We start from the raw sequence: 23,786 nt of genomic DNA, 5'->3' as shown, positions 1-23,786 counted from the left end.
AAAATCGTTTCAGTGGTTCTTCAAGTCGTAATAGGGTGAAAGGCACTTATACCTCTCTGGAGTCCCGGGAATGATGCTAAGTCATTAACACAGTGGTAGCTAATTTATATGTAGTTTTTAAATTAAAATAATCATTAATTATTCTCTCTTCAGGCCAAATCAATTAAGCTTATGATAAATTTGAATCAAGGAATACATTTGGAAAATCTTGAATAAATTATGACAATTTTTGGGTGAACTATCCATTTAACAGAAGTGAAAAAGGAGCAACTTGTATATATATATATATATATATATATATATATATATATATATATATATATATATATATATATATATATATATATATATATATATATGTGTGTGTGTGTGTGTGTGTGTGTGTGTGTGTGTGTGTGTGTGTGTGTCTTAAAGAAACACAATAAGACAAATACAATAGAGATACAAATTAAACTCATTTTTCAGATACTGTAGGTTTTACTTAACATGTATACATTTATTTACCGTCTTTTGTTGGTTAAAATTAATGACATAGGTATTTAATTTGGAATGATTTCCTTTTCAGACGGAAGGCATGCATCAAATACTGACTCACATTCAGTTTTCACACACCTGTTCAAGTTCACTTAATTTAACCGACTGTATTTACGTGAGATACTCTACACGATAAACATCTGGACTGCTGTGTGTGTATTTGAGCGCTGAGAACTGATCGCGCGCTGTATGCGAGAACTGAGGAAGTGGAGCGCGTGAGAAAGAACACTTCTGTCAGCGTGATTCCACCTATCCCGCCTTCATTCATTTTAATTTAATCGAACACTAATTGCGTTTTATTATTTATTAGCGCGCCGTGCATTGATTGACTGTCTGCAACTAACTAAACACCGTCACTGATAAGTGCGCTAAGGCAGGACCAAACCATTTCATGCAGATGCAGGGGGGTGGTCGGTCAATATGGATGTTTAATTTTTTGGTCAATGGTGATATTTAACTTTTATTGCCAAAATAAGTAAAATCAAAGGCATGATTCATTTTATTATTAGTTGAAATATACTCAATTATGATGGTTTATATAGTGTATAATATAATACAAATTAGTTTTTACCTATTTGTTGGGCCCCCTGTCAGCCAGGGGCCCTTGGAATTGTCCTAACTTTTCCCCCCATTCACCTTATTCCGCCCCGCCCACTTTTAATACTTCGCATTTCCGCATTTTGTCATCCGACTTCTGCTAAACTGATACGGCACGTCCGGTTACTAGTTCAGTAGTTGTAAGATTGTTTATAGCTAGCTATAACTGTGGCGAAATGACAAAGAACGTTATGTTATAAATTGGGAGCACGATGAAAACGTCTTACGACGATGTCTAATAACTTAATTGTACAGTGGAGTGAGGTAAGTGAACATTTATCATTTACACATTAGAAAAGGAGGAGGCTGGAACTTGGAAGTGAAAAACGCCTTATATCCAGGTATGCATAATTATTAGGCAGATTTTCTTATACAGATAATACAAGCCAAAAAAAGATAATATATCACTTATAAAAGATTAAATGCTAAATTAATAGTTAAGATTGGTGTGGTTTTGTAACTTAAGGATAGAGGAGACAATAGCAAGTCAAACAAATCCGTTTATTAGAATGAAATAGCATCAGTCTCAGAGTGAATCAAGGGGAACCGGGGCTGGCGGATTAATGAGTTAATAAAATACGGGTTTTAATTTGGAAACATGGAACACAGGATGAATTCTTCTGTACGCAGGATGGAGTTTAAGGCGAACTGTCACCGGACTAATGATTTTGGTGACAGGAAATGGGCCAATGAATTTGGGAGCTAGCTTATTAGAAACGGAACGGCGTGGAATGTTCTTAGTAGAAAGCCACACTTTGGAACCGACGACATACACGGGAGGTCTTGACCGGTGGCGATCGGCCTTAACCCTGGTGAGCGCCTTTACTTGGAGCAGAGTCTCACAGGTTCTGGTTCATGTACGGTGACACCTCTGGACAGCGTTGGCAGAGGGGACCGCGACTTCGGATTCCAGACTGGGAAAAATAGGTGGCTGGTACCCTAAGCTACCCTCAAACGGAGATAGGCCCGTGGATGACACAGGTAGCGAGTTGTGGGCGTACTCCAAAATTTGGAGACAAATTGGGATCCCCTGTCAGAGACCACGTCCGTCGGGAGGCCATGTAACCAAAAGACGTGATCGATGACAGTCACCGCTCTTTCCTTGGCTGAAGGCAGTTTGGGCAAGGGAATAAAATGAGTCGCCTTCGAGAACTGGTCCACTACGGTTAAAACAACCATGTTGCCTTGGGATGGCGGGAGGGCGGTAACAAAATCTAGCGCTATGTGGGACCAGGGTCTCGAAGGGACAGACAGCGGTTGAAGAAGCCCATCTGGGGGTCGATTGGAAGTCTTACCCATCGCACAGATCGAGCACGGCAAAACAAAATCTCAAATGTCGCAAGCCAGAGATGGCCACCAGAATCGTTGCTTAACTAGAAATCTAGTACAATTTACTCCTGGGTGACAGGCGTTACCCCTTCTGAGGCCGTCTTGACCTTCGATTCGACCTCCCATCGGAGTGTGGAGATGAATCGAGTCTCCAGTAAAATGCACTCTTGAGTAGCCGGGCGTTCAGATGGATCAAAAATACGAGATATCGAATCGGGTTTGATGTTTTTAGAACCCGGAGAGTACGAAAGAGAAAAGTCAAAACGACCGAAAAAAAAGAGCCCACCGAGCCTGCCTGGAGTTGACTCTTTTGGCAGATTGAATGTATTCTTAGTTCTTGTGATCAGTCCAGACGATAAAAGGTACCCCCGACCCTTCTAACCAATGTCGCCATTCCTCCAATGCTAACTTGACTGCCAACAACTCCCTGTTACCAATGTCATAGTTACGTTCGGTAGGCGACAAACGATGAGAAAAGAACGCGCAAGGATGCATCTTGTCGTCTGAAGAAGAGTGCTGAGAAAGCACTGCGCCTACCCCCACCTCTGACGCATCGACCTCCACCACGAACTGACGTGACCGGTAAGGGGTCGTAAGAATGGGAGCCGAAACGAAGCGGCTCTTTAGGTTGGTGAATACAGCTTTGGCTGTTTCGGACCCCATGGACGTCATTCTGGGGGAGGTCAAGGCAGTCAGAGGTGCGGCTAGTTGGCTGTAATTATGAATAAAACGTCAGTAAAAATTGGCGAACCCCAGAAACCTCTGTAGGGCCTTACGGGAATCTGGACTTGGCCAATCCACCACAGCATTAACTTTGTCAGGATCCATACACACTCCCTCAGACGAAATGACATAACCTAGGAAAGGGACACACTGTGCATGAAAAGCACATTTCTCCGCCTTGACAAAAAGCCCATTCTCTAACAACCTCTGAAGCACTCGTCTGACATGCTGAACGTGTTCCTGGAGAGATGAAGAAAAAATCAATATGTCATCCAGGTAGACATAAATGAACTGATCGACCATGTCTCTCAGCACATTATTGACGAGTGCCTGGAAGACCGCTGGGCTATTGGAGAGCCCGAAAGGCATAACCAAGTATTCAAAGTGCCCCCTAGGGGTGTTAAACGCGGTCTTCCATTCATCCCCCCTCCTGATGCGGACCAAATGATAAGCATTATGTAAATCCAGTTTTGTGAAGACCGACGATCCCTGCAACCTCTCGAAGGCTGAAGACATCAACGGCAAAGGATATGTATTGTTTACCGTGATGTTATTCAACCCTCAGTAATCAATGCAAGGTCGCAGAGAACCGTCCTTCTTCCCCACAAAAGAGAACCCCACCCCCGCTGGAGAAGAGGAAGGTCGGATGAATCTGGATGCCAGAGAATCAGAAATATATTACTCCATGGCCTCCCTCTCGGGAACAGACAGAGAGTATAACTTGCCCTTAGGCGGAGACGTACCTGGCAGTAGATCTATAGCACAGTCATATGTCCACTGCAATCTCACCGGGAGGAGGGTGGAAGAGGCTTTCTGGATGGAGACCCCGCCCGACAGAATCCTCTTCTTCACTGCCGGGCCCGTTCTTTTACTGGGCAATTATTGAGAAAATGTCCAGATCCGCCACAGTAGAGGCACAATCCTCGGGATCTCCTTCTCTCTCTCTCCTCCCGGGAGAGCCGGCCTCGACCCACCTGCATGGACTCGTGATCGTCGTCGGGACTGACCGCATCACAAGCGTTGAGTGGGGAGATCCCAAAGCTCCTCTGTGTCGTATGAGTGTGTTGTTCCAACCGATGCAGGCGTGCGTCCAATCTTAAGGCCAGTTAGATCAGATCGTCGAGTTTCTCTGGCAGGTCCAGGGTATAAATCTCGTGTTGGATGCGGTCAGCTAGCCCATGCAGGAAGATGTCCCATTGCGCCGCCTCGTTCTAGCGGCATTCCGCGAGAGAGGGTGTGCGAAACTCGATGGAATAGTCGGCGACGGATCTTTCTCCCTGGTGGATGTCTGCGAGCTGGTGAGCCGCCTCTCTGCCTGCGACTGCCCGGTCAAACACCCTTTTCATCTCCTCCGAGAGTGCCGCGAACGAGTCACAACAGGTTTGATGGTTTTCCCACACCGCCGTCCCCCATAGCGCCGCACGTCCGGACAGCAGTGTAAGCACGAAAGCCACCTTCGAATCTTCAGTGCAAAATGTCTGGGGTTGGAGGGCAAAAAACATTGAGCACTTGGTCAAAAAAGCTCTACAATAACTTGGCTCACCAGAATAACTCTCCGAAGTCAGCAGACGCGGCTCATATTGATGGACGGATGCGGGGGAAATCGGCGGTGGGTTGGGCGCAATGGGCTGTGTCAGTTGTTGGACCTGCTGGGTGAGCCCGGACACCTGCGCTACCAATGCCTGCACCGCTCTTCCAGTTGCGGCGAGATTCTCCCCCTGCCGCTCCATATGGGCTGTGTTGTGTGCGAAATATTCAGTGACATCAGATCCGCTTGCTGCCCCCTGCATGGTCAGATCGTTCTGTAACGTAAGGATAGAGGAGACAATAGCAACTCAAACAAATCCTTTTATTGGGATGAAATAGCATCAGTCTCAGAGTGAATCGAGGAGAAGCAGACACAGTTCTCATGAATGCTGGAAGATGCCAAAGCAGAACACAGGTCCTTCAGAATGTGATGGTATCTCCGATGATGACGATGACTAGGCAGCGCAGGCTTGCATGGACAACTCGATCCGAGGGTCTGACGTGAAGTGGTGAATCCAGTGTTGGTGAATAGTGAAGACATATACTGCAACGGCGAACTTCCAGACGGAGACAAACCAGGAGACACGAGGAGCCGAAGAGACAGGAACACAACAGGTACATCCATAAAACAATGATCTGACAAACACAAGACGCATGAGGTGAGTATAAGTAGACTGTGGTAATGACCAACACCTGTCGCTGATTTCCTGGAGGATCATCAACGACCACGCCCACACACACACCCACACACCCACAGTGCAAGGGATCGTCAATGAATTCCTCAACCGTGACAGGTTTGGAATTAGTAAATTATACCAAAAATATGATCAGAAAATCAAACTTGCGACATTTGAGATTTTGTTTTGCCGTGCTCGATCTGTGTGATGGGTAAGACTTCCAATCGACCCCCAGATGGGCTTCTTCAACCGCTGTCTGTCCCTTCGAGACCCTGGTCCCACATAGCGCTAGATTTTGTTACCGCCATCCCAAGGCAACATGGTTGTTTTAACCGTAGTGAATGAGAATAATTAGGTTAAGGATTGGATATTAGGTAATAGGGATGGGATATATAGGATGTGGGTGAAGACTAACTATACGAAATAAGTTGTTTTAAATCAGTTGTGTTAAACAAGAGACAGACTGTGATTTGTTTTTTAGAACATGGATTATTTAATATAAGTTGTATAAAATCATTTGTGATTTGTTGATCAGTGTTTGTTGTTTTCATGAAGCAAGAGACACCTCCTACTGACCATCCTATAAAATTTTAACATTTAATTTCCATATGTAATAAACCAAGATGGAATTAACTTGCAAACTTGACATGACTTATTCCTTCAAATCAGAGATTAAAGATAAAAAAAGATCAAATTAAAATAAATAAATAAAAACTATTTAGAGCAGGTAATATCAGGTGAAATTGTAAAGGTTCATAAAAATAACTATTACACCTGCAATCTCTGTAACAGGAATAATGTGAGCTATTGTAATGTACTATAATATCTTGTACTACCGTAAATATTAAATAAATAGGCGGACAATGGTAATCATGGGAAATTCGTTGTACTTCGTTAACTGTCTGTTACTAATCTTAAATGTTTTCATAGAACGGACTTCATAAATCTAACGTTAGGCGAGCAAACATATAGCTAGTTAAGTTAAGGTTAGCTTATCCGAATCTGACAAGCTTTTCATCCCCCATCGTGACCTCTTTAACGGAACATCCTAGTTGAGCCATTTCTCGGGGTAAGGGTGTTCGTCAGTCGCCTTCCCGTCCATGAAATGGTATGAAGACACATAAGAGCGCTTGGGTGGGCGCTTCAAATTTAGCGCCTTCATCAATTCCTCAGGTGCTTCTATTCTTTAGGTGGTGGGTGTAAATTGTAAAGTGCACCACAAGACTCCGACCGCTTCACAATGTGTTCGCTACATCGTTGGTGCAATTGTTTTTTTTTAATACAATTGTTATGCAGCCCCTAACAGAGCATATAATACTTGATATATTTGCGTTCTGTTATCTAGCCACTAGCTTAGGTACATTACGCCAGGTCCCTCAGCCGGAAGTAAGATGACAAAACGAGCGCAATGGCGGCACCGTTGTTGCCATGGAAAATAAGGTGAAGACGGCGCCCATGTGGAAACCAATGATTCACAAACTGGATAGAAGGTGCAGGGCTCGTAAAATCGCTAGGCTGTTGTGTTTTCCAGTCAGGTTCCAAAATGTATCACCGCCCTGACCGATGGGCTATCTTGAATAGTGATGTAAAATTCCTAACTTGATTCGCGTTATTCACTCACTTGAAGGGGTGAAACGGATCATAGTTGATCGTTTGCACTTGTTTCTAAATCTTGCCGATTCAAGCGTTTTAAACAATTTGCACGCGTTCGGAGCTTGCGCGCACTCGTTCAAAGCACGCACTGAGAGCAGCATTTCAGACAATGCGCGTACACAGAATTAATTAATCTTTTGCGTTTTGTAGCTTCTGAATGAACAAATACACACAACATTATCTCAAAATAATTGTCTCTGCAAGTATTCACGTAAACACAGTCAGTTATGTTTTAAGTGAATGTATACAGTGGCCTGCTGCTCAGAGAAATTTGCTGTACCGGATAAATCTGTCTCTCTCTCTCTCTCTGTAAATTAGATGACTTGAAAGGGGGCGTGTTTCAAGATACGCAATAGAAGTAGACCACACTAAACAGGGAGGGAGGGCAAAACACTCATGCAAACAGTAATATTATGATTTCCGTCATAAAAAAAAATAAAAATAAAATAAAAATATATTCGTGTTCAGGGTTGGCTGGCCCACAATGGCCAGTGTTCCAGATGGCCAGTCCGCCCCTGCCTGGTTGCTATGTCACCCTGCCCTTGACGTCTCGCCCATCAATTGGACTGATTAAACATGTGATTCAGAGCGTGGTCATACTGACTACGCTCCCATAGCGTTTTGACACAGCTCAATTTCCTGAAGGAGAACCTTCCATTGCAACAGAGATTTGATTTGATCTTGAAAGATTTGGCAACACCACAGTGGTCATTTTGGGTTACAGGATCCAAGACTTTCATTCGATGCCTGCTGTAGTTCCAGAGAGTTCAGAAATAGAGAGATGCTTGTAAACACTTAGATTTCATAATTTCAAGGTTGACGGGGAAGGCATGGTTTGGACCTGAATAAACATGAATGACATTTGAGCTACATACATGATGCTTATTATATTATTTTGCTGTAGAAAAGAAAAGTGATGGCAGAAGTTTCATTTTAGGATGAATTGCAGGCTAGGCTATTGTCAGAAATGTTTATTATGTGTGTGACACCTTTTAAAATGTGAAAGATGTAAAAGAGAAGAAAAAAACTTCCCTACAGTTTCTGACAGTCAGACCTCTGTGAACCAGCACAGCCACAAAAATGCTGGTCAACCAGTATAGTATGGTAAAGCATACATGTATTTTCAACAAGGCTACTGTAATTAAACAAGCTCCCCAGTTTCTGCACAAATCGTTTTCTTCTGTGGGCATTCATTTAAAAACGATTTAATATTTTGGTAGGTTTTTCTTGTAAGACATCGGTTCATAATTCATAATATGCTATAAGACATTTCAACGACCTCAGCAGTAAAGTTAAGCGATAGAGCCCTGGCGCGAGGCGTGTTCCTCTCACAGCTGCGGGATTGAGTGCAGCTTCACTCACACTACCGTCGAGTTCACGGTGCGCGATAGAACCGTCACCCGCTCTGAAACCACCAAATAACCGTCCTGAGACACACTGGAGTCTGACTGAGAGCTATCGTCTGCTGCTGGCGTCTAAAACAGCCTAGGGTGAATGACTTGCTGAGGTAGTTTAGTCTCGGAGCGCTCAACAGGGTGCTGAGAAAAAAGAACCGGACCGGGCGGAACCAGCCGAGACACCAACACGCACATCCATCACACCGAAGAAACCAAATGAAGGAGAAGAATTTAATCGAAACGGCCAAAATGCAGGGAAATATGATGGTAAGCGGAACATATTTATTATCAGACGAGCGCGTTTCAGAGATGACACTGAAAGTGACTTTCTGTGAATAACATATTTGTTTGTTTGACGTTTTTCCTCACTCGCAAAAGCGAGAACAGCGTTTAATTTTAACTCTATTACAATAAAAAAAAGTACTGTGTTGCTACCAGCATAACAGTTTGTATGCCATGTTTATGATACCGTGTGATATGAATACCGTGGTATTAATGTGGTTCTCTAAAGGTGCTTCAAATACCATCGTAGTCTTATTATTTTCACTGATGTCCAAAAATAACATTGCACTGTTGGCTACTAACATTGTATTGAGGAAAAAAATACCATAGTAGCCTACAGAAAATAAACTTTATGGACGTGGTACATTAAATATGGTATTATATAGGCCCTAAATATGACAATAATGTGTATCCTGAGAGTCAAACCCAATCACATTGGGGTTGCTGACTTGATGCTATACCTATTGAGCTACAGGTACTTATTTTTATAATATATCAGCTTTGTATGTGTCTATTTTTTTTTTTTTTTTTTTTTTTTTGTAATTGCAAGTGATTCTGCATGCCTCCATGTATAGTAAATCGGAAATTATAGAAAATTCTAATAATTGTTGTGGGATATCCATTTAAAAATGTTTAAAGCCGAGTGAAACACATGGGATCTTTTTTTATGTTAGGGCTTTATCCTGCATTAAACGCAGAGATGACCTTTAGTGTCTGGGGTTCAGATGAGAGAGAATTCATTAAAATTGGATCGCAGTTAAAGTACAGTGGAATATTGGGATATTACAGCTCCAGGCTCACTGTGTCAGTGACCTGCAGAGACTGCGGTCCAGACACAAACCTCACGGTTCCGTCAGGCTTCATTCAGTTGAAACTCAGACTGATCTGATGTCAAAGACTGAAAAAAACTTTACACTGCATTCATGGCAGGGAATATAAGTATTTGCCCTATTTACAATGAAATATATATACAGAAACTACTCTGAAAGTGCCTGAAATGTAGCTTTTTTATTACATTTAAGATTTGAAGACTATTTGTTTTAGCCCTTGATGTTCTTTACGTTTTTGGTGTCATTTGTGTCACATTTGTCTGTTTAGAGGTAGCAAATGCTGTTTGTATTATTGTAAAACACAGAACTCTAAAGAGTGTCCTCCACTGAGACTCCGCTTTTACCACTAGATGCACAATTCTACCTTTCATGTATTAACAAGATCCTTGTCCAGCAAGCCATGAGAAATGTCAGTTTGAGCCATGTACCTATCTGACAACCTGTCTGCTTTTGTTATCCTCATGAGTTTGAGATGGTTGAATTTCTCAAGCTTACACCGTGTTTTCAGACAGAGACCCTCAGCTTGATTTAAAGAGACATCTGATCAGTGCTGATGGTTAAAGATAAAAAAAAAAAGTTGTGACTAAACAATATGCCTCAACTGTTTCTCAGTGATTGATGAACAGATGATTGCTTGATCACAAATTGGATCATTGAGTGTGTTTATAAGCATGTTCTTAAACTGATGCTTAATAAGCTGACAATGGCAAATTGCTTTCCTTTATCATGTCATAAGGTCCTAAACAGCTTAAGTATAAACTGATTGGCACAGCTAGAATTTTCCCGGTTGCCTCAGTTTTGCCCAGTTTGTAAATACTTTAACCTGTGTTCTGTCCGCTTATTGAAATGGGTATATGTAATATAATGTATCAGAAAAGAATCATTATGGCATGTTTAAACTCACCCAGCTAGAGCAAGTGTTTCACTGTAGGGGATAAGGAAATATATTGCAATATATTGCAATCTTTCTTAACCCAAGAAATTATTAAAAAAATATGTTCTCATCTCATGCAGCCATGTAGTCATATAAACTTCAAATATAAGAGAAAAATTAGTCAGTTTCTCACTGACATTTTGGAATAATCTGGGGTTTAATGCTTTATTTGTCATCACAACTCACACTCAAATTAAGTACTCTATGTAGAATACATGGATGCTTATTTTTTTATGTCACCATTGGGAAATAACCAGATTTTTTAATCAAGGTTTGCAAATGCGTTTACAGGTTATTGATTTGTATGTAAATTGGTAAAACAGTTTTTTTTTTTTTGGTTGTTATCAGCATATGAATGTTTATGTAAATGTGCTCAATGAATTGAAGATTGAAATAGAAAGTTATTTACAGCAGGCCACTAAGAAACTGTGTAATAACGGGGCAAGGAATGAAAATATATGTAAAGTTGCTCTATTTGAATAGCATCTGTGGTTTAGATTCTATTTCCACCAGAAGGACTGCCTAGTCTGGAGTATGAAGTTAATGGCATGAGTTATTTATTTATTTATTCTTTGATTTCACAGTTCAAGATAATAGCTTTTTTTCATGATGTAAGTTTTCTGCATATTAGCAAAAACGTTATTTAAATTGCTCACTGCATGTGTCATTGAGATTAATATGAATACTAAAGGATACATATCAGAGACCTTCTTGGTGTAAAGCACAGAAAAAAAATGATTTCAAATAGGGTTTGAGTGTCCAGTATATATTTCTTTTAGAGGCAAGTGTGCTCTAAGGTTTTTGTGGCCGTATATCCATTGGTCGTTTGTCTTTGGAGTCTAGTGGAGAGTGTTTGAGTTATTTTTTCCATGTGGGACAAACTTGGTACTAGTGTAGCTCTTTGCTTTGATTACTGTAATTTGAGCATTGAAGTGGCCCCTAATGGGTACTTTGGTTACTTAGTGTCAAAGAGAAGCAAATGGAGGCATATTGATGTAATTATATAGAATGCCTTTTTATGAAAAAAATCCTATGATCACATATAGCAGAATGATTTTTTACAGCTAAAATCTGAGAATCAAAATTAGCATGTTAGAATGAAGTCTTAAGTATCATGTGACACTAAAGACTGGAATAATGGCTGCTGGAAATTCAGCTCTGCCATCACATGAATAATTTACCTTTTAAAAATGCATGAAAATAGAGATGACAATTCTAAGACAGACAATTTTAAATTGTGATAATATTAGAGACTCCTTTCCAAAAATATTATTCTAAACCTTTAAACAGTAAACCTTGGTGTAGTACTCTCAAGATATGTATCCTGCAGCTCCTTCATGGCACCTGCTCCGGGTTGATTGAAAGCTAACCAGTGTGACCGGATATGTGACATGTCTGTGTCAGTTAAAGTCACACATAAATCTAATGAGCAGAACATACAGGATTGTCTGTCTACAATCCGAGAGTAAAAGTGCCATGTTCATGCTGGTAAATGTGGGCTTGCGAGCGACTGGGCTCCGTGCATCGGTTTATTTGATTGGGGTTGGCCCGCTGGACGAGTTTGGCACATAAGCGGGGAAAGAGGTCCGTGATTTATAGTGACCTTTAAGTGGGCTGCCGTTTCTCAAAGCTGGATCTGGCATCTGCAGCGTTTCATTAGGCCTGCTGGAATCCATCATCTGTAATGTTTTTCTCAATGCAATGCTGCATGCAATTTAAAGAGGTACATACGCATGTAAATATCACGTTGTTTTTCACGACCATCAGACTTTCATGCATGAACACACTGTCATTTTCTGTCAGAGAGATTTTCATCCTTTCTAACATTTTTAGCCAGTCATAAAAGCCATACTTTTAGTGCCTACGTACATTTTCCAAAATTGATTTTTCATTGCCTGCTTCCCAAAGTTTAGCATAACTGGTTGCTTAGTTACTGATCAGATACTGAAGAAGAAGAAAAAATGAAATAAAAGTCACAGCGAAAGTTGTTGGAGTTGTTTAATTGTAGTGTAGTAATCAATCAAGTGTGATTTTAAAGTAATACAACTAGTTGAAATAGAATCCAAAGAATCAGCCTTTTGGTTTCGCCAAGCCAACTTTGTGATCCTGGCACAGTATGACCTGCAAAATTTTTTGTTTTCTACTCCATGCTCAGTAGTGATGATAACCCTGCTGTGAGCGTTCCTGGAGCAAGCGAAAACACTAACAGTTTGACTTTCAAAAGTGATGTTTATTTCTCCAGGAAAAATCACACAGCTCCACTGCCCACTCCACTTTCACTCCGCACCATTCACACACAATGGTCTGTAACACCACAAACACAGAAATGCATGTTTTTTCTTATAATGTAATTCTGTAGCACCCCACTGTTGTTGTTATTATAAATATCAGCACTCCTGGAATACCAGTCCTTAGCCAGTCAGATTTCAGAACCAAAACTCAAATATTGTATAATTTAGGTTTGTGTTGAGAACTTGAAAGTTGTAAGTAAGTGTAAGTAAAAATTAATTCAATTAGATTTTTGGGATGTAAATTGTCACTCTAATTCACTGTCATTAACATCTCTGTCTTATTGTAAAGATTAAAACTATTTAAAAAACACTCAGAAAAAAAAACCTCAGAAACAACTTCAATTCTAAGCTGACCATCATAGTGACAATGTTTGTGGACAAAATAGCCCCCCCCCCCATAGTTTGACTATAAACTTTATCTCAGATGTTTCTATCAATTAATTAATAAATAAAAATAATTGAGTTTTATGGAGCTGCATTCAGTTAATTTATAGCATAACCATAGAATAAAAAAATGGGAAATGCTTGAGTACATACTGAGATGTCCAACTTTTACAGAACCTGAAAAGCATTGATGTCTAGGAAGTGCAGCTGACAACTTATTTGTGAATTTTAATTTCCTGCATGTGTGTTTCTGTTGTTTCAATGACTCTGAAACTTGAGCTAATTTTTAAAGATGTATCATCACTTTTGAAGCAAATATAATTATCATCAATGCACATTGTTCCAAAAATCAAGTGTTTTCCTTGCTTTTTATGTTGAAAGCTTATTCAGGTAGATGTGTTGTTACTGTGTGGTGTGATTGCTCTCCTGGTTGAGCTATTCATAGTGGATGAATGTTGTGCCATGTGCAGAATCCTGCTCATATAAAGGCATTTCTTTCCCTATGCTGCCCATTTCTATCTGTTCCACCGGTGCGTCGGTCCAAAGCCATCCATCACCACTCACAACTGTGGGCCAGTCTGCAAGCAAAATAATGAGTTTACAATAGATGAATATTTCATCATGCCTTTTGCCTCACCCAGTGCCTTCATGTTCACACTCAGATTAGATGAGCTGATACTGTTAATACATTATAATTGATTCAAATGGCTTAAGGCTTTGCTAAAATTAATTCCTTGTGCCATTTAGTATTTAATGGCAATGCATACAAGTTTATCTTAACAGTTGTGTAATGGATGCCACTGAAACGGTTAATGCAATTTTAGGTTGTAGTCCTCTGTTTCGCAACAGCTGGGGTAAGGGAAGAAAATACACAACAGTTCATTAAAGTTATTTAAAAGTTAATAAGAAACTCTAAATAAGATTATCCAGAATGCATTATTAGTATTATATTATAATACCTTAAATGCATTATTAGTATTAGTATTATAATACCCTTAAGATCAATGTTATAAAACAGCAGGGCTAGGAACTGACGTACATCTCCTCATTTGATATTAGGCCATCCTTAAAAATATTCTTGTTTGCCGTAACCCGGCCGACCCTGTCAATTTAGTACCGACTCAATTATTATTATTTTTTTTTTTGCTTTTAGTCCGACCGACTTGCCGATTGTAAATTTGCATTAAGACCGACCAATTTTTTATTTTACTCTTCAAACAACTAATACAAAAGCAATAAAATAATATTAATTATATTTAAGTAAGTATTGTAAATATATAAATTTCCTAGGCCTACATACAAACGAAGGCTATCCTCCTTAATTAAAAAAAAAACCTGTGACGTCATCTATGTTTACACGGATGTCACACTGCCTGTGCGTTCGCTTCGTCAACGGTTCGCACTTGGTAATGATGGCTGCGGCTGCAGTAAACAAAATGTTCGCGGTCACTGTTCAAAGTCATACGGGTTCGGGCACCATAATACATCTAAAAAAATTCATTAAGCTTCATTCACAGCTCGACACCGCTTTAACTTGGCACCAAGTTCTGGAAAAACTGTGCCCAGATCTTTTCCCATCCCCTATCCCGTCTAGTCTAAAACCGTGTCCGTGTCGACTGTCACTTTATGTTAGAAAATCTATTGCACGAATCGATTGGACCAACCAAAACAGCTGTGTGTACGGTATACTGTCCATGTCCAGAAAGGTCAGAAAAACATCATCAAAGTAGTCCATGTGACATCAGAGGGTCGGTTAGAATTTTTTGAAGCATCGAAAATACATTTTGGTCCAAAAATAGCAAAAACGACGACTTTATTCAGCATTGTCTTCTCTTCCGTGTCTGTTGTGAGAGAGAGTTCAAAACAAAGCAGCTGGATATCTGGTTCGCGAACGAATCATTCAGTTCACCAAATCGAACTGAATCCTTTTAAACGGTTCGCATCTCTAATACGCATTAATCCACAAATGACTTAAGCTGTTAACTTTTTTTTAATGTGGCTGACACTCCCTCTGAGTTCAAACAAACCAATATCCCGGAGTAATGCCTGCACTCAAACAGTACACTGACTGAACTGCTGTGAAGAGAGAACTGAAGATGAACACCGAGCAGAGCCAGATAGCGAACAATAGACTGACTCGTTCACGAGTGAAGAACCGGTTGCATCGGTTTTCGGATCACCAGTAGTTCTTTCAGACAGTTCGATTCAATAAACCGGTTGAAGAAAACGGTTCACCGGTTCTTTTGCGCTCGACGTATAATGGCGTCATTTGCGATGATTGCCCTTGATGCAAGCCTTCGGTTTACCCGCGCTCATAACACTAGCACAGAATCAGTTCAGTTCAGATGCCCTGTGTGTCGGTCTGCTTCATGCTGAATCACACATGCGCAGTATCATCAGCTCCTCGGTTCACAAATCGGACGCGTCTGACAGAAACGGTTCTTGACTCGTGAACGAGTCAATGTTTTGTTCGTTATCTGGCTCGGCTCCGTGTTCATCTTCAGTTCTCTCTTTACAGCAGTTCAGTCAGTGTACTGTTTGAGTACATGAATTACTCCGGGATATTGGATTGTTTGAACTCAGAGGGAGTGTCAGCCACATTAAAAAAGTTAACAGCTTAAGTCATTTGTGGATTAATTCGTATTAGAGATGCGAACCGTTTAAAACGATTCAGTTCGATTTGGTGAACTGAATGATTCGTTCGCGAAGCGGATATACAGACTGCTTTGATTTGAACTCTCTCTCACAACAGACACGGAAGAGAAGACACTGCTGAATAAAGTCGTTGTTTTTGCTATTTTTGGACCAAAATGTATTTTCGATGCTTCAAAAAATTCTAACTGACTCTCTGATGTCACATGGACTACTCTGAAGATGTTTGTCTTACCTTTCTGGACATGGACAGTATACCGTACACACAGCTTCAATGGAGGGACTGAGAGCTCTCGGACTAAATCTAAAATATCTTAAACTGTGTTCCAGAGATTAACGGAGGTCTTACGGGTTTGAAACAACATGAGGGTAAGTTATTAATTACATAAATTTGCTATCTGGGTGAACTAACCCTTTAAATATGATTGTATTCGAATTTAAAATGCATAATTTCAGTTAAGGTGAAGAAAAGCTTTTTGCTTCTCTTCTGAGGCCTCAAGATAGCGCATCGAAAATATTACTGCACGTTTATTCAAAGCATTAGAAAACATGACTGTGAAAAAAACAACATAATATTTAAAATAATTTTTATGAACCAATTATTATTAAAGTTGCTTAAAGAACTATAAACAAAACAGCGTCACGTATGCATGCATTGTTAAATAAATAAAAAAAGCGGAAAACCAGTCACACAGGATAATTTTTCTTTATTTAAAAAAATGAGATGCAGTGGGATGGGGAACAAAAACCCAACATAAAGTCTTGAGATCTTTTTAGAAAATTAAATTAAATTAATTAATTAATTTTACATCATCCGCGTGCGGGCATTTTTTGAGACCACGCGGACAGTGAGCATACACGAGGTGAAAGATAAGACGGCAGCTGCTAGGGTTGCCACCTTCGATACAGAAAAATAAGGGACGGGGATGGGGTGGACACCCCTCTGGGCCACGATGACCACAAGTCCGATGACGTGCCAGTGGTGGTAAATCACAACTTAAAACATGTTTTCATAAAAATATTAATTGCTAATTGTGGCGAGTGGGGCGGGGCCGAGGGACGTGGGAACAAGGAGGGAGGCCGGCAATGATTGGGAAATCAGTGGCACCTGCGACCCACTGCCGGTCTCGAGTCCCACGTAGGAGATGGAAGGATATAAAACTGGAGCGACTACAGTGAAGGACAAGAGAGGACCAGGCCTGGGCTTTTAGTTGTGTTTTTATTTTGTGCGCGTCAGTCGCCGTGAGGGGCTGACGCGCTGTTTTGTCTTTAATTTGTAATTAAAATGTTGTTTGATTGTCCGCCGGTTCCCGCCTCCTTCTTGCCGATGACGAGGAAGTCTTATTCATTACACTAATGAACTTTAGTAATTGTATAAGGTGGCGTGAACACAGATTTTGGATAAAATATTTGCCATTGTTTGCAGACAGTAACACCATCAAAAAAGTAAAACCACATAATAAATAACCGATCTACAAACATTTTTAAATTCATGTAAAACACACATTTTTTTCTATTATTATTATTGGTAAGTTAATCTGTTTTATATAGTCTATTGTTAATTCTACAGTAGCCTATTGAATAATGCAATCATTTAAATTAGTTACGTTGTTTATTTGCTTCACTTAGGCACTATATTTTCATTATTAAATATATCTATCTTATCTCTTGTTAAAATAATGCTTATGTGTCTGACTGTACACCTTAACCGTTGTCACACACCTGGACTCATTTTGTGTGTTTTTGCCCCTGTGACCCAGTTTCTGTCTTCCGTGTGTGGTTTGATTAGTTCCCAGGTGTGTCTAGTCATTTCCGCATGTGTTCCATGTCCCTGTTAATTTAGTCATGCCATCCACCTGTGTTTCCCCATTATCGTTTGTATAAAAGCCTTGTCCTTTCAGTTCTGTTTTGTTGGGTCTACTAGTCTACTTGTTACTTGTCAACTTGTCATCTCGTCTTCTTGTTATTTGTCAACTTGTCTACTTGCCACTTGCCACCTGGTATTTGCCACTTACCTTGCCTATGTTTTATTTAATAAATCCTTGTTTCGTTTATCCCTCGGCTCCGTGTTCCTTCCAGCAGCGTAAGCCGTGACAGAAGACCCGACCTAAAAAGTTAAAAATTGCGTGTTTTCCCTCCGTTTTGTTTTCCGTTTTTTCACAGTCTTTTTCTTTCCGTAGTGTGTCATGGATCCCCTCTATCGCCCCGAATACCTCCTCCTCCTGCTGGAGCAGGAGGGACTGTCTCTCGAGGACCATACCAGACGGTTTCTCTGGATAGCTAATGCCACCAGCTACCCGGACCACGCGCTCTGCACCTTTTATCACGCCAGCCTGAACTCCAGGTGCAGAGCGTTGTCGCCCGAAGATGGTCCTCGGGAGGATTTCGCCGCATTTATAGAGTGGAATCTGGTGAGAAATGGGTCACCTCTCACGGTCGGCCCAATGGAGGATCTCGCCAGGTCCACTCTGGACCCAGAGCCCAGCCTACAATCTCCCCACGGTACGAGGCATAAGCCCGAGCCCACCGATGACGGAGAGCCAGAGAGCAACCCGTCAGACCAGGTGCGAGAGCCGGCGACACTGCCCACCACGAGGGAGCAAAATATGGAGCGCCAAATGGGTCAAAATGAGGGGGTTTCCTATTCACCTATGTCAGTTCCTCTGTTAAGCCCAGGACGGGCTCCTGATCTTCCGTTAAGCCCAGGACGGGCTCCTGATCTTCCGTTAAGCCCAGGACGGGCTCCTGATCCTCCTGTAAGCCCAGGACGGGCTCCTGATCCTCTGTTAAGCCCAGGAAGGGCTCCTGATTCCCCGTTAAGCCCAGGACGGGCTCCTGTTCCCCCGTTAAGCCCAGGACGGGCTCCTGATCTTCCGTTAAGCCCAGGAAGGGCTCCTGATCTTCCGTTAAGCCCAGGACGGGCTCCTGATCCTCCTTTAAGCCCAGGACGGGCTCCTGATCCCCCGTTAAGCCGAGGACGGGCTCCTGATCCTCCGTTAAGCCCAGGACGGGCTCCTGATCCTCCGTTAAGCCCAGGAAGGGCTCCAGCCCCAGAGCTTACTCCAATGCCTGCTCCTCCAAAATTCCCACCCTCCCACCCACTCCTGCCTCCTCCTCCGCTGTCGTATGGCTGCCCCTCTGCTCGCCCTCAGCCTACCATCATTGTGGTGCGAGCTCAGCGGGACCGCCATCCTCCAGCGACGCCTTGGTCGGCGTCTCCCTCACCTCCGCCTCCAGCCTCTGAGCCCTGGACTCCGCATCGGCCCGTTGACCCGTCGGCTCCACCATGGCTCCTAGCTCCTTCCTCTCCGCCGTGGCCCGGCAGTCCGCAGGCTCTGCCTGGCTCCCTCGTCCCTCCGGCTCCGCCTTGGTCTGGCGTCGTCCATCCTATGCCTCGGGACTCCACTCCTCCGGCTTCGCCTCATCCCTCCGTCCCTCTGGCTCCATCAGGCTCCTTCATCCCCTCGGCTACACCTCAGTCCTCGGTCACTCTGGCCTCACCGCGGCCTTCCGGATCCACATCGCCGCGTCAGTCACCAGAGCCATCAGTTCCGCCTAGGACCTCCGGCTCCTCCCCGTCACCCTGGCTCTTCGGCTCTCCGTCTCCGCCTCGGGCTCCTCCTCCACTTGCTCTGTTGCCGTGGGTCGAGTCCCTGGAGTCGGTGACCATTCCTCCTCCATGGCTCCTTCCGCCGTCGGCCCCACCTTGGGCCGTTATGGCTGTGGCCTGGGTCCTGCTGGGTACCTCCTGCTTCAGATCCTTCCTGTCTCCTCCCTGGCTCCTCCCTCCGTCATCTCCTCACTGGCTCCTTCCTCTGTGGTCCCTGTCTGCTGGCCCCCTCCTGGGAGGCTGTCCTCCACCGGAACCTCCTCCCAAGTTCCCACCCACGCCTCCCTTTGTTGTTTCTACGGTGCGAGGACGCACCTACCGGGAGGGGGGAGTACTGTCACACACCTGGACTCATTTTGTGTGTTTTTGCCCCTGTGACCCAGTTTCTGTCTTCCGTGTGTGGTTTGATTAGTTCCCAGGTGTGTCTAGTCATTTCCGCATGTGTTCCATGTCCCTGTTAATTTAGTCATGCCATCCACCTGTGTTTCCCCATTATCGTTTGTATAAAAGCCTTGTCCTTTCAGTTCTGTTTTGTCGGGTCTACTAGTCTACTTGTTACTTGTCAACTTGTCAACTCGTCTTCTTGTTATTTGTCAACTTGTCTACTTGCCACTTGCCACTTGCCACCTGTTATTTGCCACTTACCTTGCCTATGTTTTATTTAATAAATCCTTGTTTCGTTTATCCCTCGGCTCCGTGTTCCTTCCAGCAGCGTAAGCCGTGACAACCGTAATAAACAAATCTCTAACACTTTAAAATAAGGTTCATTATGTAACTACATTAATTAACATAAACTAATAATGATCTGCACTTATACAGCAATTGTTCATCTTTGTTCATGTTAATTTCCACATTTAATAATACTTTATATTTAAATCTTGTTAATATTAGTTAATGCACTGAACTAACATGAACAAACAATGAACAACTTTATTTCTATTAACTAACATTAACAAAGATGAATAAATACTGTAACAAATGTATTTCTTACTCATTGTTAGTTCATGTTAGTTAATACACTAATGTTTAATAAATGAACCTTATTGTAAAGTATATGAATGTTGTTCTCCCGAGGCATGCTGTCGCACATCTGACAAGCCACCGTGCGCAACAGAGAACACTCGCCGACAAATTGAGCTTGATACTCATTTCCACTGACACTTTCAAGCCAAGTATTTGATTCTTCCCACTTTTGTCTGTACTTTTGCATCCACTTTCGTTTCAGCGCTGGACGGTTTCATATGGAGCAGCCTCCGCCATTCTTTCAAATCGACTCTCTGCCAAGGGAGCGCCCTCTTCTGACTCTGATTGGCCGTGAACCTGAAACAAACCAATCAATCCAACGATGGCAGCGAGTATTACCCAATCAGGGGCAGAATAGGACGAGTCACAGAATGCCGGTGGGATGATCTGCATGAGATGCTGCATTGAAGACAACTCCGAAAATACGGGACAAACCGCATCCCGTATTGATTCCAAACGGGACGCGCTATTTTATTCTCAAATACGGGACGATTCCGTATTTTAAGGGACGGGTGGCAACCCTAGCTACTGCGTGTCGAGCTCATCCGCCTTTGAAAGTTGTGTAGACATGGCTGTGCGTGCGGCGAGATGGAATGGAACACGGACTGTGAAGTACCGGGGCTCATAAGGCAGCTTCCTTAATGCACACCTAAAATTCGAATGCAACGTTTTTGCATTCGAATGTGGATTTTTATTTTAAATTTTTTATTTTATTTTATTTATTTTTTTGACAGCCCTAGAATCGCCTTTGCGATTTTTTGTTGTTGTTGACATTTCTTATCATAAACACAGCCATGTTGAAGCCTGCAGTAAATGTTTTGCATTATGGCAGTCCACTCTGCTTATTGTTTTTTGAAAATGTTGCACTCCTGTTTGTCATTGTGCACGTAACTTCACGCCAATAAATCATCAGAAATATTGGTCTTTTCATTCGTCCTGCCTGTTTTCCGTGGATTTACCTATATTTGGTGTTATTTGCCGTATACAACTTACTTAGACATGCAACATCGATTTTACAATCGATTCAATGAACACTTGTTACTCAAATCAAACAGGATTTTTTTCACAAAAGTGACAACCCAAGAAAGCAAAGTAAACGGTCTCTCATTTGTAGGTTGCACTGACACCTAGCGTTGGATGCAAGTAAAACAGTATAACAGTACCTCATTTTTTTTCTTCTCACCTGAAATTCATGCAATAAACATGTTTTTGACAAAGATTTTAATTTGTTTGTGGTCTATATAGCCTGCATCAAAATGAGGTTTGCAATTATGCGCCCAAAGGCATGGGTTGAAGACAGAGTCAGTGACGTCACGATATGCTAATTTGTTTGAATTCATACTTACGTCATCACCATCGCCAAAAATTTCCTTTTTTTTACATTGAAACTTGAAAAAATAAATAGACTGACCTACCAACCCTTTTAAAAAAAAACAATTGCTGTTACTGCAAACCAAAATATTTTTAAGGATGGCCTTATAATGATATTTAGCTACCAGTTTCATATGTATTGTGATTTTTATAAAAGTGTGTTAATTTTATTTCAATTACTTTATGAATTTAATCATAACAAAAGTTTTTGGTAACAATGTTGCGGTCTGTCCATTTACCTTCAGGCTACAATGAAGAAGATATGAATATGCTTGATACCTCATAAAATATTAAATTAAAAACGTTAGTTCTCACATTGATTGATATCCTGATCTAGCCTGTATCCATGCATGTGGTAATGTGGATTTTTGTATATTCCTTTAATAATTCAAGTAGTCTTACATGCATGAAATAATGCTTTTTTGAATCATATACCATAAGCATAGCTTAATCCAAAAGGGATAGTAAAGACCTTGTTTTTTTCTTTCTTTTCTTGTTTTTTTGTGGACAAAGAAAACACCATGATCATGTGTAATAAATCATGATGATGTACTCACCGTACTTAATGTCTTAATTAAGGTGTTGTTCATCCACAAAGTCATGAATGAAAGACTAAGAACTCATGTTAGTTCCTGATAATACATAAGATATTAATGTACAGTATGAAGTATACTGTACCATAATTCACACAATTATTTTTGTGCATGAATTCATGGTAATTCATGTACCCTTACCGTAAAGTGTTACCAAGTTTTTTTTTTTTAAATCTGCAGTCCATAACCTTTTTGTGTGTTAAAAATTTACTGAATTTATATAATAAGCGAGTACATCATGAATCCATTTTCCAAGCTGTGTTTTTGGCTTATCCTGAATCACTACTGTACACCTAAAATAAGTTTTTATATTCTTACCATTTCAGACTGGTACTGATGGATCCACTGCGGGGTCACCCAGTACCTGCATGATTCTTCATAGACATAAACAAAGCTCCAACTTCAATGTTCTTCCACAAGACCCACACAGTATTGTTTATAAACTTCTAGAGCACCAAAAGTTATTAGATTAAAAATTATTTTTTTTGTAGCATAAACAACAAAAATAATTGTGAGAGATAGACTCAGAATTGCAAGATATAAACTCAATTCTGAAAAGAAAAAAAAGTAACAGAATTCAGAAATCACAAGAAAAAAACCTTTAACTTGTTTTATTCTGTTGCAGAAATGGGCTTCCATACTTTAGGCTACATTTATGCATTGTTTTGTCTCATCTGTTGATAAAGGATCCTTTATCAGCAGTGTTTACATATGTTTCTCATAATAAAAGGGTTTTGAATGTTTTTTTTTTTTTTTTTTATTAGTAGTAGTAGTAAAGGCAAATGTATGCAAATACCTAGAGAAAGTGTCTCAAAATGAAATTTTATTAATAAGATTCGGGAGGAGCGCGTCAGATACTTAGCCTAATCAACACAGGTGGACCATAATCAAGTAATCAATCCCATAGTATAAATATCGCTGACTTCCCTCTATCCATTGACTGTTTATCAGCATGCTGGTTCGCTTCATCTGTCACCTTACCACAGACCCAATTCTCGTACCAACGAAGAGAGCTACACAGGAGATTTATAAGACCTGCTGCTTTTGCCGGACCCGAGATCATTTCTACCCAGCCAAACACGGCCGTTGAGCAGCATTAAGCGTCATCGTGACAGCTGCTCTCATCGCCAAGCCACACGTCGTGCCCAATAGACCGTGCAAGCTCCGAGCTCGCCTTGCTCGACACAACGATCGTGCCGCCCGAGACCGAGCTCTCCCCGAGCGCTGGATTGCAGCAGAAAGAACCCAACCAGCCCGGGTCGAACCCCAGTTCTCACCGCGGCCCAGCCTTTCACCCCGGCGTTCCGGCCGAGTGGCAGTTTGAGGCCGCTTCCTCTAGCGGCGCAGACCGCGCAACGTTAACCAATACATTTTCAGGC

The 23,786-nt window shown here is 41.6% G+C and overlaps 1 protein-coding gene across 3 annotated transcripts in view; it reads left to right on the top strand.

Annotated features, from left to right (window-relative positions):
- The window catches only part of dpp6a (dipeptidyl-peptidase 6a), a 474,280-nt gene that overhangs the window by 54,080 nt on the left and 396,414 nt on the right, over positions 1–23,786 (top strand). The window contains exon 1 of one of the 3 annotated variants that reach the window (XM_059524372.1): positions 8,395–8,704. The exons of the other annotated variants lie outside the window; for them this stretch is intronic. Within the exon in view, the coding sequence (XP_059380355.1) occupies positions 8,654–8,704 (51 nt within the window). The 5' untranslated portion in view covers positions 8,395–8,653. Of the gene's footprint in view, positions 1–8,394; positions 8,705–23,786 lie in introns of those variants that run through there. 3 annotated transcript variants of the gene reach the window in all.

The sequence above is a fragment of the Carassius carassius genome, chromosome 35, assembly GCF_963082965.1.
Source record: "Carassius carassius chromosome 35, fCarCar2.1, whole genome shotgun sequence".
NCBI classification, from domain to species: Eukaryota; Metazoa; Chordata; class Actinopteri; order Cypriniformes; family Cyprinidae; genus Carassius; species Carassius carassius.
Note: the sequence above shows the minus strand (reverse complement) of the source record. Positions and strands in the feature narration are given on the sequence as shown.